This window comes from Pseudopodoces humilis, chromosome 10 (assembly GCF_049639895.1).
Source record: "Pseudopodoces humilis isolate 2021_Gansu_Grassland_sample_001 chromosome 10, ASM4963989v1, whole genome shotgun sequence".
Taxonomy (NCBI): Eukaryota; Metazoa; Chordata; class Aves; order Passeriformes; family Paridae; genus Pseudopodoces; species Pseudopodoces humilis.
In genome coordinates, this window is record NC_142209.1 from 30,602,131 (window position 1) to 30,618,868 (window position 16,738).

The window sequence follows — 16,738 nt, forward strand, 5'->3', positions numbered from 1 at the left end:
AGCCGCCTTTCCCTTTTCCTTCCCCGCTGCAGAAACTGGGAAAATGCTCCAGTGGCCGCTGCACCGCAAAACCAAGCGGGACCCTCCTGTTCTCCCTCTTTTTAGGGCGGAAATCCCAGTTCAGGCGCTGGGAGCTTCGCTGGCTCAGTGTCCCCCGTTCCTCAGGGCGTGAGGATTCCCCGCCGCTCTGCTTCGGATCCTCACATCCAGAGCTGCCGTGGGATCCACACGGATTCCTTCGGCATCGGGAGGCGGCAGAGGGAGCAGGGATGCGGAGCTCCCTCCTCGCTCCCGAGCGGAGCTGGGTGGGCGCTGCTGCCCCTCCCTGCTGGTCCCCAGGTCACTTCCAGGGACTGCCAGAGGCTCCTGCCGTGTGCGGGGTGAGGGACCCCAGCCCGGGATGGGCACCTTCCTGGGACACTGCACTTCCAGGGATGCCCAGGGATGCCCAGGAATACCCAGGGATGCCCAGGGGTGCCCAGGGGTGCCCAGGGATTCACAGGGATTCACAGGGATGCCCAGGGATGCTCAGGGATGTTCAGGGATGCTCAGGGATGCTCAGGGATCTGTTCCCTCCCTGCTGCCAGCATTAACCCCGGGTTAATGTCACCCAGAGCCCCCGAGTGACAGCTGGCCTTGTCCCCAAGGACACTGTTTCCCACTGGAGCTGGGATTTCAGGGGAATTTCCAGCAGCCCTAAAGCCACCTCTGGGCATCAATCCCAGGGATGAGCAGTGGGAGCAGGCCCAGCCCTTCCCGGGGCGTGGGGACAGGGATCCCCCAGAGCTCCTGCCAGGAAACTTCTGCCCCCGAGGTCACCGCTGCTCACAGGAGCTGTGATTATTAAATCAAATAATAAACCAGCCCTGCTGCTCTTTCCCAGCCCAGCCTGCAGCTGGATTTCCATGCCCTTTTCCCACCCTGTTCCGTGGGATTTAGGGATGAGCGTGGCTGTTCCCACCTGCCCAGTGCTGTGTGACAGAGCCAGAACAAGGGACAGGACAAAATGGCCTCAAGTGGCACCAGGGGAGGTTTAGGATGGATATTTGGGGAAATTTCTTCATGGAAAGGGTGGCCAAGCATTGGAGCAGGGCAGGGGTGAGTCCCCATCCCTGGAGGGATTTCAAATCCGTGCGGATGTGGCACTTGGGGACGTGGGCCAGTGGTGGCCACAGGGGGCTTTTCCAACCTCAGTGATTCCGTATTTTTCTGTCCCTGCTCCTGGGCCCCGTGTCCCTCTGTTTGGGACGGACATTCCCGGGTTCTGATCCTGCCACCAGGATCTGCTCCGTGCCGGGATCTCTCCTCCAGCCGGGGGGGTTTGGGGGAGTTCACCCGGGATTCCCGCGGAGGAGAGAAGAGAAGAGAAAATGTGAAGCTCTGACAGTTCTGCGGTCAAACCCGGGGAGGAGCCGGGGGCCGGGCACAGAGCGCGGATTTTACCGGAGCTTCCATGGGAAGGGAGATGGGACTCCCGGGGGACACGGGAGGGACACGGGGGTGGCCGGGAGGGACAGGGCGGGTTGGGGCCCAGCTGATGGGGTTTCAGATAGGTTTGGGTGTTTTGGCTCTCCCAAATGTCCCTTTTGGGGTGACACGAGGAGGCCGAGAATTCCCAAGGTCTCGCTGTCCCCTGCCCTGCCCAGTTTCTCTCTGTGAGGGGATTTCTGCTCCCTCCTCTGTCCCTGCTCTGTTGGGGACACCGGCGACACCAGAGCTCCCCGGGGGCACGGCAGGACCAGGTGAGCACATCTGGCCGGCCCCTGCACATCTGGCGGGCCCCGTCCCGTCCCTGCACAGCTGCACAGCTCCATCTGCCGAGCTCCCGGCGCTGCGCAGCCGGGAAGGGCCCCGGGAACGGGGAATGTCCGAGCTGGGGACACGGCGGGGACACGCGGAGCCGGGACGGGTCCTGCAGGGCTCGCACAGCGCTGGGGCACAGCTGGAGCCGGGCACAGCTGGATCCCTGCACAGCTGGATCCCGGCACAGCTGGATCCCGGCAGAACTGGATCCCTGCACAGCTGGATCCCTGCACAGTTGTGCCAGAGGCTCCAGGGCTGCACTGGTTTTTCCTCTGCCTTTGGTGCCCCCCAGCTCTGCCCCCTCCCCATCCTGTCTCCTTTTTGTTAATTTTAAGAATAATTAAATAAGTTAATAATTTAATTTTAAGAACAAGTTAATTTTAAGAATAATTAAACATCCTTTATTAGCAGGCCCAAAGCTGATCAGGACCTAAAGACACCTTAAATTTTAATGAGAGGCTCCAGCGGCATTCCTGGAGCTCTGGAATATGTCAGGGCAGAATTTGCTTCTCTGGATTTCTTTCCACAGCTGCCAAATTTTACCTAAAGGAGGCAAAAGCTCCCTCCCAGCACCAGGAATCCAAACCCATGGGAATGGTCTGGGCATTGGTGGAACAACTCGTGCGGCACAGACCCCCAGGCAGGCAGGGGGGCGCAGGGGGTGGATCCATTCCCACCCCAAACCACATTCCGGGCTGATGGAATGGGCTCGATAATATTTCGATAATATTTGGGGTGAGGCAGGTGGTGTGAAATGAGGACTTTGCCAGTGCTCCTGAATTCCGGGTTTTTTCCCTCCCTGAGAAATAAAGATGAATGAATTCTGGATGTTCTGGGGCAGCTGCGCCTCGTCCCCATCGGGGGAGGTGCTGATTGCCCCGATCAGCCCCCGGTTATCAGCGGGGAGGGCGCAGGGCTGGGCCAGGAGAGGGGAGGGGAGCAGGAGGAGGTGGGAGCCGTTGTGGGGTGTGCAGGGATGGGGTTTTGGGAGCTGGATCCTGGATTTGTGGGGCTCTGAGCAGGAATCGGCTCCTGGGGGGGTGCGGGACCCTCTGCGCGCCGGGTGCAGGGGAAGCCTGGAATGAGACAGCGCCGGTCCTGGAGCTGTAAATCCCTCCCGGTGCCCCCCTTGTGTCCCCCTTGTGTCCCCAGCGCCTCCGGACCCTGCTGGCCCAAATGCGAGGTTTGGTGGCCCCGAGAGGAGCTGCTGGCACATGGGGGGTGCTGCTCCCGCTGTCCCGCTGCTCTGTCCCCAAATCCTCGGTTTTAGGGAATTCGTGCCCCTCAGTGGCTGTCCCCGGGGGATTGCTCATTCCAGGGCTGGATTGGGATCCTCTGGGGTCCTCTGGGCGGGGGTTTGGGGTGCAGAGCATTTTCGGAGCCCCGGTGGGGAACGTCAGGGGTGCAGCTGTGATCCCATCGCTTCCCTGGGGAGCCTCTTCCCTGCTGGAATTTGGCTGCTCCCTGCACCCCTGGTGCCTTGAGCGGCTCCATGAGAAAGTTCCCAGCGCTGTTCTCCAGCTCTCCTCCTCCTCCTCCTCTCGCTGCCGTGTCCCGGGCTGGGGGCTCATTCCCGCATCCCCGGTGTCCTCCCGGGAGCAGCTGCCCGCGGTGGGAGCGGCTCTCTGTGCCCGGGAATGCCGAGATTCACGGAGCAGAAGGAAAAGGCTCCGTGTGGAGCTGGGGGCAGCTGCATTCCCTGATCCAGGAGCCGCTCCAGCCCTGGGATGAGCTGGGGGCTGGCAGGAGTTGTTCCCGTGGATTGTCCAGCCCTGGGATGAGCTGGGATACTCTGGATTCTCACGGAATGTTTTGGCTGCCCAAAGCCCAAGGTGGGGCTGCCCCAGGAGCGTTTGGGGTTCAGCCTGTCCGGGTTCAGCCTCCCAGGTGCTGCCACGGGATTTTCAGGACCTGGACTTTCAGGATTGGTCCCCTCTGTGCCCTCCTGAGCTCGTGGAGGGATGGGGGAGCTGCTCCTGGGGGTTCTCCCTGAGCCCATCCTCCTTCCCTGCCTTCACCCTTGGAGGAGGGAATCCTGTAAATCAGCCCCAGGGAGAGCTCAGAGCCCCTTGCAGGGCCTGAAGGGGCTCCAGGAGAGCTGGAGAGGGACTGGGGACAAGGGATGGAGGGACAGGACACAGGGAATGGCTGCCAGTGCCAGAGGGCAGGGCTGGATGGGATCTTGGGCAGGAATTGTTCCCTGGCAGGGTGGGCAGGCCCTGGGATAGAATTCCCAGAGCAGCTGGGGCTGTCCCTGGATCCCTGGCAGTGCCCAAGGCCAGGCTGGATGGGTTTGGAGCAGCCTGGGACAGTGGGAGCTGTCCCTGCCCTTGTCTCCTCTAATCCCAGTTTTATAGGGAAGGATGCCAAAGGCTGAAATCCCATCCTGCTGTGCCCAGGCCAGGGGATCCACGCTGGGGCCGCAGCTCCGGCCTCTCCCAGCTCATTCCTTCGGGAGCCATCCAGGTTTAATTCCAGCCCATCCAAAGGGGCGTGGGGCGGTGAGAACAACCCCTGGCCGCTCCTAATGCCGGGATTTGCCAGGGCCACGTCCTGCCCGAGGCTGAGGATTGGGGTTTTATTTAGCAAATCCCATCGCGGCTCCGGGGCCGGGCTGTCACATGGAGCTGGGGCTGACTCTGCCGGGAGATGAGTAATGCGCTCCGTGACTCACTTGCTGCCTTCGGTTTTATTTTTCTATTTGGATTTCATTTTTTTTTATTTTTTTAATTATTTTTTTTTATAATCTTCAGGGCTCTCGCCTTCATCTGCTGCCGGCAGCTCCCGGCGCGTCTCCTTCGGGAGCTGCCGGAGATTTCCAGCGCTTTTCACTGGAATTGTCCGAGGGAGTTTGGAAGTGAAATTGCGGAGTTTGGGAGTGGTTTTGGCTCGTGAAGGGGCGTTTGGTGCCTCCTCCCCAGGGAGGTGGGAACGCTCCAGCGGGACCCGGCTCTCCCTGCGCCCGCCTGGTTTTGGGATGAGCCCGCTCCAGGAGCAGCTCTGGGGTGTCCTTGGGGTGGGGCTGATTTTTGGGGGGTTTTGGCCTCCCCCCGTGGCAGGAGGAGCCTCGCAAGGCTGAGATATCCCAGGGGAAAGCTGGGATGGATGAGCAGCAGCCAAAGGATTCCCAGGAGTGACGGGGGGGGGGGCTGCTGCCCAAACCCAGCGCTGAAACGGGAAAATTTGGAAAGATTTTTTTATCCATGGCCTGGGAAGGGATTGGCAGGGATATCCTGGCTCTCCCCGTCTGGTGAAGGAATCTCAGCCCTCAGGAACCGTGGGGAGGGGGCTCTGCCCCGGATGGCCCCGAGCCACAGGATGGGGGATCCCAAAATCCCCAGATTTTGGTTGGGAAGGACCCCAAAACTCATCCCATTCCCGCTTTCCCTTAGGATTGCTCCAGACCCTGTCCCAGGGATGGGAATTCTGGAGCCTCCGTGAATTTTTGGGGGGATTGGTGCTGTTTTGGTGCATCCAGGAGGAATTTGGGCAATTTGGAAGTTGCCTGCCCATCACCGAGTGCCAGCCTGGGCTGAGGGGACAGAGGAACATTCCAGGGGTTGTGCCCAGCCTGGGATTACAACCGGAATTCCCTTGGCTGTGCTGGAAGCGGGGCAGGCAGGTCACAGGAGCTCCTGTGGGATTAAAGGAACCATCTGCTCAATAATCCCATCCCTGTGGCATTTCCCACCAGCTGGGCAGTGCTGAGCTCCTGTTCCCTCCCTGGTTTATCCAGACCCTCAGAGGAGGCGCTTGGCTTTTGGATTAATATTTTAAAATGGGAGTGGGAAAAAAATTTGTTTGTTTTTTTTGTCTTCTTTTTTTTTTTCCTTTCTTACTAGAAAAATTACATTTTAACGGGGCAAAAAAATTGATTTTCATTCATGAAAACTACTTTTTTTTGTTTGTTTGGGTTTTTTACTTTTGTTTTGTTTCGGATGGGAGAAATGATGCGGGCGTTGCTCCCGAGCAGAGAGAAATCCTGAGGAGCAGGTGGGGCTGCGGGGATGATCCCAAAGATGCTGATGCGGGGTGAGCGGTACAAGGGAAGTTTTTCCATCCCCGCTCGGCTGTCACGTTGAAAAGCCACCCCGGGCAGCGCGGGTTGTCCCCAAAACTCCGCTGTTGTGTCCTGGAGGGGCAGGAGCGGCTCCTCCGCGGGAGCTGATGGAGACAATCCCGGTTTTTGGGGGGGTTTGGAAGCGGGGAAAGAGCCGGGATGAGGATCCTGGAGAAGTCTGGGGGAGTTTTTCACCTTTCCTGCCACGGGATAAAAAATAACCGGACTTTGGGATCTTCCCAGCCGAATCCGGAGGGCCGGGTTTAAATCCCGGTTTTTTGGATAAAACAGGAGCGATGCCGACAATTCAGGCTGAGCCTCCCCCCGCAGTGGGAACAGGTTGGGAAGGGGGTGAGGGACCCACAAACCTCCAGGGGGGCTTTTCCAGGGGGAAACGGTGCTGGGAGTGGCATTGGGGGGGGGGGGGGACACAGGACAGGGTGGCATTGAAGGGGACAGGGTGGCACCATGGGGACACAGCACATGGTGACATTATAGGGACACAGGGCAGGGTGACATCCCGGGGGGGACACAGAGCAGGGTGGCACCATGGGGACACAGGACACGGTGACATCCCGGGGGGGACACGGGCACAGCGCGGCCCCAGCGCTCGCAGCCCCCCCGCTCCTCCCCTCCGCCTCTTTTGTTCCCCGCTCCGCTTTTCCTTCATGCCAGATTAATTCCCGGGCGCTGCTGGAAGCAGTCGGGGAGAAATTCCTCCCGCATCCTCCTTTCGGGGCTAATTGCTGGCGCCGTGACGTCAGCGATGGATTTATCCCTGGGATGGCTGGGAGAGGCTCCCAGGAGGGCCCGAGCTCTCATCCCCGAGCTCTCACCCCGCTCCTCTCCCTTTTCCAGCCGGGATTGATCCCTTTCCCCCCATTCCCAACCCCGCGCGCTCCTAATCTGACAGCGGCCGGGAATTAATCGGGCTGGCCGCAATAGGATTAAAGGAGGGGAAGTGCGTCACGAGGTGCGGACAGGGGTTCTGCTTTTGGGGAGGGTGGAAAAAGGGGTGGGGGGGGAAAAAAAAAATTAAAAAAATCTGGGAAATAGGTTGGAGTGTTCCCGGGGGGTGTGTCGGGAGCGAGCGCGCATGTGAGGAGTGCGGGGCGGGAGGCACCGAGCCCGCCTCGTCCTCCCTTTCTCCGAGCATCCTCCGCGATGCCATCCTGGAGGTGATACAGGCGCAGCAGCATCCATGGCCTGCCCCTAACCGCGGCATTCCCGGCTCTTCCTCCTCCTCCTCCTCCTCCTCCCCGCCGCCCGGGAAGCGCCGAGGCCGAGCTGAGAGGGAACCGCGTTCTCCTGTGGTTTTTTTTTTCCAGGCTCCTCGGGAATTGAGGAATGCAATTCTGCCACCATGATGGAAGGTGAGTGATGAGCCGGGCGCGTTCTCCCGGCTTTGGGAAGGAGGAGGAGCCGATCCCGCGCCCGGGGTGGTCGGGGAGGGGGGGGTTTGATCCTTTCCTAAATAAAATAATAATAATAATTAATAATGGAATGGAATCCTCCCCTCCTCCTAATCTCGGGCAATTCCAGCGGCAGGGTGGTGGTGATATAATATCGAGCCCGTGCGATTATTTGCAATTCCATCCCCAGCCCTGTGCAGGCGGCTCGGGCTGGGCAAATTCCCGGTTTTCCATGGAGCCGCCGCTTCCCCCAGCCCAGAGCCGGCTGGATCCGTCGGGATTCAGATCCCGAAATGATTATTTGATGCCGCACAGAGGATGGAGCTGGGGGTGTGCAGCTGACAGATGGGATCCGGCGCTTTTCCCTGGATGGATGAGCCGCGTTTCGGGGGGAAAAGAGGAAAAATTGGAACTGGAGATGATTTTTTTTGGTTTTAATTTTTTTTTTTTTTTCTTGTCGTGTCGTGGAGATGCCGGTCTGGGGAGGGAGGAGGAGATGTTGGATTGGGGTTTCTTGGCATAAAAAATGGGAATGAGGAGGGAATACGGGCTCCAGGCACAGGATGCTTCAGGGAGCCGTGTCTGATCCTGTGTGGGAAAAGCCTCTGGGCATGACAGGAATTTTATCCTCTGTCGTCTGTCTCGGCCGTATGTAAAGCTCTCCTTTATTATTTATCATTTTAATTCCTCCTGGAGCAGGATGCAGGGAAAGGTTGTCTTGGATTTAATTCTATTTTAGTAGAATGGCTGCTCCAGGCCTCACAAGAGCAAAATATATTGAATTTTGGGGGATTTCTGGCCCCTTGGTGGCAGCAGCAGGGCCTGGCTCGGTGGAGCCACTTCCAACCCAGGGAGCTTTCCCGGGATGACAGGCAGAAATTGGGCTGCTTCCCGGAGTATCCCTGAAATCTGGGGCTGCCCCCTGCCCAAATTCACCTGGAGAGGCCCCGGGATCCATGGAAATTTTATGGATTTAAGATATTTCCCCGATCCCAAGAATCCAGGCGTCGTCACGGCCGCGTGTGGCACATGGAATGGCCTTTCCCAGGACGGGGTTTGGACGATTGGGTGTGAAGGAAATGAGTTTTGTCATCCTTTGGATCCCAGGGAAAGCTTTCCCTGCTTTCCCTGGTGCTGACGAGAGTCACAAGCAAACGAGGTTTTAATTTTAGCCCATGACATCAAACCCATCCCACCACAGGGGCAGGTCACGGCAGGGAAAACGCCAATAAAAACCCGGCTTCTCCCCAAATCCCAACTTTTAGGGAGGAATTCATCTGGATAAATGGAAGTTGTCGTGTTGTAGGCCTTGGTTTGAGTGATTTTATTCAGTTTTGAGGCTGCTCAGGGGAAGTAAATTGGGGGTTTGAGGCTCTTTTGGGATTTGGGGTTTTGGGGTTTTTTTTGGGGTTGTTTTCATTCCTTGAGGATTTGGGCCTGGCAGGAGCTTTGGTCACTGCCCAGCCCCACGCTGGAGATGGATCCGGGGCTGTGGCCCATGGAATGGGACGTGGAATCACCTTCCATGACCCAGCCATGCATGGAAAAAAAAAAAATTGGGGAAAAAATTGAAATACTCTTGATAAAAAGGGAATTATTAAACAGCTTGAAACGTTCCCCCAGTGGTTGATGCAAACCTAGAACAGAAGTTGGGAAATCTGGAATAATTCCTGGGGTTTTTGCAGGTTTTTTTGAGTTTTGAAGTAGTTGGAAATTGGTTGGATTTGTGGGAAGTGGAACTTCAAGATCCTGCTGCAAGTCTGGCCCCTCTCAGGGGTGATTTATTTAATATTATTTATTTCTGTTTAATATTATTTATATTTAATATTATTGATTTATATTTAATATAATTTGTTAGCATTTTATTTGTATTTAATATTATTTACATTTATTATCATTTATTTCTATTTAATATTTATTTATATTTAATATAATTTATTTCCATTTAATATTTGTTTCTATTTAATATTTTCTGTTTATATTTCATATCATTTATTTCTATGTAATATCAGTTTTCCTATTTAATATTTATTTCTATTTAATATAATTTATTTCTATTTAATATAATTTATTTCTATTTAATATTTTCTGTTTATATTTCATATCATTTATTTCTATGTAATATCAGTTTTCCTATTTAATATTTATTTCTATTTAATATAATTTGTTTCTATTTAATATTTATTTCTATTTAATATAATTTGTTTCTATTTAATATAATTTATTTCTATTTAATATAATTTATTTCTATTTAATATAATTTATTTCTATTTAATATTATTCAATATTTCTATTTCTTTATTATTATTATTTCTTTATATTTAATATTATTGATTAAATCAATTTATTTAACGATATTTATTTAATATTAATTAGAATTAATTCAATGGTTTCAACAAACTTGGCTTAATTGGAGCTGAAACTTTCAAACCTGCACAAAACACCGCAAGTTCCTTGTGGTGAGGGGTCTTAAAGGGGTTTAATTAGGGCTGTAATTAATTATTCCAATCACTTTTGGTGCTGGACAGGGAGCTGGAAGTGGCGGGTGGGGCGCAGGACCCCCGGGATGCTCCTGATTCCTTTGGATTCCTTTTCCTTGGGAAAAAAGCGAATTCTCCTCGTGGGGAAGAGCGCGGGATGAGCGATTTTTGCTGGATAGGGACGTTGTGCTCGACAGATGGAATGTTTTGTCATTCCTCTGGGAACGGAAAAGTGTTTCTTGTTCATGGATATCCAAAAAATGCCCAAAAAACCCCCCGAGTTTGGGAGATATTCCCGGAGCCCAGCCAAAGGTGTCTCCAGCAGTGGGAATTCCTCCCCCTCCACGGAGGGCTGGGATGATGGGATGCAGGAACATCCCATGGATTTGCTGCTCTTGGCTTCACTCAGCCAGGTGGGAAGCAGGGCTGGGATGGGGATTCAACCCCCCCGAGGTGCCTCAGGTGTGCAATGACGGCTTTGGATGTTCCCTCGGGATTGTGAAACGCTCGGAAGCGCCCCGGGCGGGCGGTGGAGGTGAACAGCCGGGCACGGAACGGGTTGGACTCCTTTTGGAATCCTCTGCCGCGTCTCCAGGGCCTTGGGAGGCTTCCATGAAGTTTGGGAATCGCTGATCAGGGAGGAGCTCTGGGATATCGGGAAGAGAGGAGCGGACGCGGTTCCTCCGGAGAAAGTCACTCCCGCTTTTCCTGCTCCCCGTGCTTCTCCAGACCCCAAAATGGGGGAGAAGCCTTCCCAGAGCGAGAATTTCTCGGAATCTCTTCCAACTGGGAAGTTCGGTCACTCAGGGAATTTCCATGGGAATGTTCTGTCCAGCTGGGAATAGTGGAAGGTGTCCAAGCCCACGGCAGGGCTGAGATGAGATGGAATTTAAGGTCCCTCCCAACCCAAACCGGTCTGGGATTCTGCAATCACATCCAGACCGGGAGAATTTTCCCGGAATCTTCTTTTAGCCGTGGCCGTCTCCGTTTTCGGAATGCCGGAGACATCGATGGAACATCCCAAAATCCCTCTGTGCTGATTGAAAACTGACTTGATTTGATTTTTGGGTGGTCTCGTCCCGGTAGATTTTGGTTGAACGCACTCGGTGCAGGACTCGGCAAGGAAATAATCCAGGAAAATTTGGGGGTTTGGATTGGAGGAGGGAAATTTGGGGGTTTGGACTGGAGGAGGGAAATTTGGGGGTTTCGATTTGGAATTTTCTGCAGAACTGGGAAGGAAACAACTTTCTTGGGATGTAGGAGATGATTTTTTCCCCTCTTTTTCCATGGCCAGCCCAGGGAATGCTGAGCTTGATCCATGGATTTGGCTCCTCCCGTGTCCCTGGATGGGCTGAGGGTTGGGGACATCCCACCACTCTCCAGGCCAAAAATGTCCTTTAGGACTTTTGGGATGTTTTTGGGGGCTGATCCAGGTGGGTTTGAGCTCTCAAGGAGGAATTTTGTGGAAATGAAGCCTTGGAAGTGAAAAGTTTGGAAGAGAAAAAGCTCTGGAGCTCTCAGGTTTGGGGTTCAAAAATGAAAAGGCAAAACCTCAGAAATGTGGCAAAACCTAAAACAAAAATTATGGCAAAACTTGGGAGGGGAAAAAAAAAGTGGCAAAATCCTGGAAAAAGGCGGCAAAACCTTAAAAAAAAATGGCAAAACTCCTCCTTGGGATGAGCCCAGTTTAAAATGTGCCCTTGGGAATCTGGAAGCGGCTCCCAAAGGCGGGAATTTGGGATTTTCCTGCCAAGGCAGGAATTTCCTGTGTGATTCACCAGCCTCAGTCGGGTTTTAGGGATTGTAGGAAAAAAATTCCAGGTGAAGTCGGGTGCTGCTCACCTTGAGCCTCCCCCGGTGCGGGGTTTTATCCGTTAAAAACGTGGATTTGGGTGGGAATCCGGCTGGAAATGTTGGTGTTGAGCCCCCAGAGGTGTTGGAGGTGTGAAATGGGATTGACCCGGAGTTTTTGGTGGGAATCCTGATCCAATGCTGGGATTGGAGGAACATGAAGGAAAATGGGATTTATCCAGGGTTTGTGACAGGAATCCAAACCAAATTTTGGGATTGGAGAGGAGGAAAGTGAAGGAAAATGGGATTTATCCAGAATTTGTGGCAGGAATCTCAATCTAATGTTGGGATTGGAGGAACATGAAGGAAAACGGGATTTATCCAGAGTTTATTGCAGGAATCCCCACTCAGTTTTGGGATTGGAGAGGAGGAGCATGAAGGAAAATGGGATTTTTCCAGAGCTTGTGGCAGGAACCTCAAATTTTGGGATTGGAGGAACATGAAGGAAAACGGGATTTATCCAGAGTTTGTGACGGGAATCCAACCCCAATTTTGGGATTGCAGGAACATGAAGGAAAATGGGATTTATCTAGTTTGGCAGGAATCCCGATCCAATATTGGGACTGGAAAGGAGAAACACGAAGGGAAACGGGATTTATCCAGAGCTTGTGGCAGGAATCCCATTTTTTGGGATTGGAGGAACATGAAGGCAAATGGATTTATCCAGAGTTTGTGGTGGGAATCCCGATCCAATTTTGGGATTGCAGGAACATGAAGGAGAATGGGATTTATCCAGAGTTTGTGGTGGGAATCCCGATCCAATACCAGGATTGGAGAGGAGGAGCATGAAGGAAAACTTGGGAAGGAGGGGATTGCAGAGCTCCTCCCCAGAGCAGTGACCTGGAAGCGTTGGGATGCTCCAAACCTGTCAGTGAGGATCCATCTGCCTCGGGAAGGGAGGGGGTGCCTCATTCCCATTTTCCCTTTTTCCCACCAGCCGATTTTTTAACTCATTTCTTTAACCCCAGGCCGTGCTTTTTCTTCATTTTCCCCCCAGCTTTAGGAGGAAAAATCCCAAAAAATCCCAAAAAATCAAATCCAATCCCTTGATGGCCGCGCAGGTGGATTTTCAGGGAATGAGCTTTTCCCAGGAGCACAAAGTGTGGCCCTGTTTGCTCTGCCAGCCATTGAGGAGCTCAGCTCTTTGTTTGGAAGCAAAATTCCGTTGCAGGCGGCTGTTCCTGGGCACTTCCGAAGGGTTTTCTGCTCCTTCTGTGGGAATGAAAGAGGATCGAGGCTGGAAGTGCTTCCAGCTGCTGAGGTTTTGTACTGGAATCCTCAGAAATGGATTTATTTTCATTAGAATTTCCTTTTAGGTGTTGGGGGCTTTTTTAAAATTTTAAGTTAATTTTTTTCCCATTTTAATTTTTTTTCCCATTTTAATTTTTTTTCCTGTTTTAAATTTTCCCCACTTAATTTTTTCCCCCACTTAATTTTTCCCCCACTTAATTTTTTCCCCACTTAATTTTTTCCCCCACTTAATTTTTTCCCCACTTAATTTTTTCCCCCACTTAATTTTTTGCCCCACTTAATTTTTTCCCCCACTTAATTTTTTCCCCCACTTAATTTCTTCCCCCACTTAATTTTTTCCCCCACTTAATTTTTTCCCCCACTTAATTTTTTCCCCCACTTAATTTTTTCCCCCACTTAATTTTTTCCCCCACTTAATTTTTTCCCCCACTTAATTTTTTCCCCCACTTAATTTTTTCCCCCACTTAATTTTTTCCCCCACTTAATTTTTTCCCCCACTTAATTTTTTCCCCCATCTTAATTTTTTTTCCCCATCTTAATTTTTTTCCCCATCTTAATTTTTTTCCCCATCTTAATTTTTTTCCCCATCTTAATTTTTTTCCCCATTTTAATTTTTTTTTTCAATTTTTTTTCCCCATTTTAATTCCTGGAGCCAGAGATTTTGGGGCTGTCCTGTAGGAATTCCTGCCCTTCTCCTACCAACATCTCCTCCCCAGTACAGGAAGTTTTGAGATGGGATTGGGAAGTGGGAATTCCCCAGCACATCCCAGTTTACACTGGATTGGTGCTGACAAGGATAAGATTGTTTAAAAGCAGATTTTAAATCCTGTATTAGCTGGGAAATATTCCTGACCCATCCCAACCTTGGAAAAGCACTTCTGGAATCGGCACTTTTTAATTTGTGTTTAAATTCTGATAGATTTTGGTGTCATTTGTGTTAAATTGTTTGGGTTTTAGGTGATGTAAGGAGGAAAAAAAATCTTAAAATTCTTCACCTATGCATGGTCAGGAATTTAAAATCTCAAATTGGGATTAATTTGTGGAAAATTGCAGGAATTTTGGGATAAGCTGGAGCAGGAAAGATGAGGTTTCCCAGCCTGCCCTTGCCTCAGCAGCTCCACAAATACATTAAATAAATAATATATAAATATATATATATATATATTTATATATTTTATATATATAAATTATATATTTTATATATAAAAATTATATATAATATATAAATATATATGATATAGAAAATATATAATAAAAATATTATATAAAACACATATTTAAAGCAAATAAAAATAATATAAATATATAATAAATAATATAATATTTAATGCTCCATTTATGGAACTCGTTAAATCTACACATTGTTATCGGAGTTAATATTAATAATTAATTCCGAATAATGATGGAATTTTGGAATGGATCCTGGATTTTTGGGTTTTTTGGGACGAATCCTGCTGGGGTTGCCGTGGATTTTAAGGAGAGTTTTTCTCCCAATCCCAAGTTTTGCTTTGGGCTCGAGCCCTGCCCTGTGTGGTTTATTCCATGTGGGATATGGATCATTTCCGTGCTTTGGGGTGTATTCCCGAATCCTGGGAATATTCTGCAGCTGGAATCTTGTCCCTGAGGTGTTTGAGCTGAGCTGATCCAGCCCAGGGCTTTGTGCCTGGCTGTGTTTAATGCCAGGGAGGTTTTGGTTGGATTTTTGGGAATATTTCTTCATGGAAAGGGTTTTTTTCCCAGCCCTGGAAATTCCCTGAGGAGGAATTTCAAGCCCTGTGGATGTGGCACTTGGGGACAGTGGTGGCCTTGGCAGTGCTGGGAATGGTTGGATTTGGATTTCTGGATCTTGGGGGGTTTTTCCAGCCTAAAAATTCCGTGATTCCAAAGCAGCCGGTGTTCCCTCACTGTGCCTGGGGCAGGTTTCACCCCCAGCATTCCCAGCCCTCGGAGCTCCCGGCTCCGATTCCGTGAATATTTGGGGAGCTGGCAAAGGGCAGAAGGTGCAGAAGATCTGGGGAGGTCCTGGGAGCCCAAATCCCTCTGGGAATGTGGGAATGGATCCTGCTCTGGGACAGGGGGTCACAGCCCCAAACCCAGGGGTGCCCACAGAACATCCTGGGATCCCTTCCCACCTGGAATGGGCTGGGAAAAGGGGCTGGATGTGAATTCACCCCCCTCGGGCAGAGTTCAGAGACTGAATTACCCTCAGGGCTGGGAATGAGGCTGGATTCGGGATCAGCTGCGGGATTTTGGATCACCTCTGTCCGCTGGAGCGAGATCCTTCATTCCCACATTCCCACATTCCCACATTCCCATTCCTGGACTAACCCTGCTCCTCCTTCGGTGCATTTCTACCCAAATTTCTGATCAGAACCAAATTTTCCAGCTTTTATCTGTATTTTTCCAAGGAACCACCCCCACCCCACAACGTGTTGCTCACTTGGATTTTCAAGGATTTTCTTTCCTTGGAGCCACAGGTGAAATTCCAACAACGTCCTGCTCCGGAAAATCCCTTTTCCCTCCTTTTTCATTTCCCTTCTTCCAGCAGGGAGGAGGAGCCTGGGAGAGCTGTAGCCATAAAATCATGGAATGGTTTCGTTGGAAAGGATGAGCTTGGAGCTCATCCCGTGGGCAGGGACATGTCCCAGGCTGGCCCTGGGCACTTCCAGGGATCCAGCTGCTCTGGGAATTCCATCCCAGCCCTTCCCCACCCTCGCAGGGAGCGATTCCCTCCCCATGTCCCATCTGGGATATTGGGAAGTGGCACTGGGAGCCATTCCCTGGGTCCTGTCTCTCCATCCCATGTCCCCAACCCCTCTCCAGCTCTCCTGGAGCTCCTGGAAGGAGCTCTGAGCTCTCCCTGGAATTTCTCCTCTCCAGATGAACATTCCCAACCTCCCAAGTGCTGGATTTGCTGCTGGATCCGGGGGCACCGAGGCCAATCCCAAAGGATTTGTGCCACAACCTCTCCCGGGGCTCCTTTGGTGTTCCTCGTCCCTGGAACCAGATCCAGGATCAGGCCGGGAAAGGAGGGGAGCTGAAATATTAATGAATAATAATTAATATTAATGAGAATTAATTAATATTAATGCCACGGGGAAGGGCTCAGGTTATCCCTGAGCCGCTCCCGAGCCCTTTGGAATGCTGGGAAGGCGTTAATTAATTTAATTACCCAACAGAAAATGGGGCAAAGTGCGAGCGCTGGGCTGGGATCTTTGAGCTGCTGGGAGGGGTTTGGGGTTGCAAATATTTTGATATTCCAAATTTTTTTATTCCCAATCCCAAAATTTCCTGTGCAAGGGAAGAGGGGTTGGTGGGAGAAGGGCAGGAATTCCTACAGGACAGCCCCAAATTTTTTATCTATTTATTTATGAGATGTGTTATTTATCATGTATTTCTATATGATATATTTTATTTCTTGTATAATTATACGTGATATAAATAATGCTATTTTTAGATTTTTTTAGGTATTATTATATATTATTATTTTCGATTTTTAAGGTATTTTGGGGGTATTTCTAATATCTATATTATACCTATCTTTTTAATATATTTTTTATATATTCTTTCCTAAAATAATATATTATTTTATATATTCTTTCATATATTATTTTATATATGTATTTCTCATCTTTATATTCGTATTTCTAATATTTTTATTTATAGTTCTATTTATTTGTATTTCTAACATTTTTATCAGCATTTCTAATATTTTTATTTTTGTTTCTAATATTTTAATGGGCTTTTCTAATATTTTTATTGGCATTTCTAATATTTTAATGAGCATTTCTAATATTTTAATGAGAGTTTCTAATATTTTATTGGCATTTATAATATTTTTATTTGCATTCCTAATATTTATTGGTGTTTCTCATATTTTT

General features: G+C 50.4%; 1 protein-coding gene across 1 annotated transcript in view; it reads left to right on the plus strand.

Moving 5' to 3' along the window:
- Positions 1–6,927: 6,927 nt before the first annotated feature.
- The window catches only part of SGIP1 (SH3GL interacting endocytic adaptor 1), a 47,045-nt gene continuing 37,234 nt past the window's right edge, over positions 6,928–16,738 (plus strand). The window contains exon 1 of the mRNA XM_088060224.1: positions 6,928–7,236. Coding sequence (XP_087916350.1) covers positions 7,227–7,236 — 10 coding nt within the window. The 5' untranslated portion in view covers positions 6,928–7,226. The remainder of the gene's footprint in view (positions 7,237–16,738) is intronic.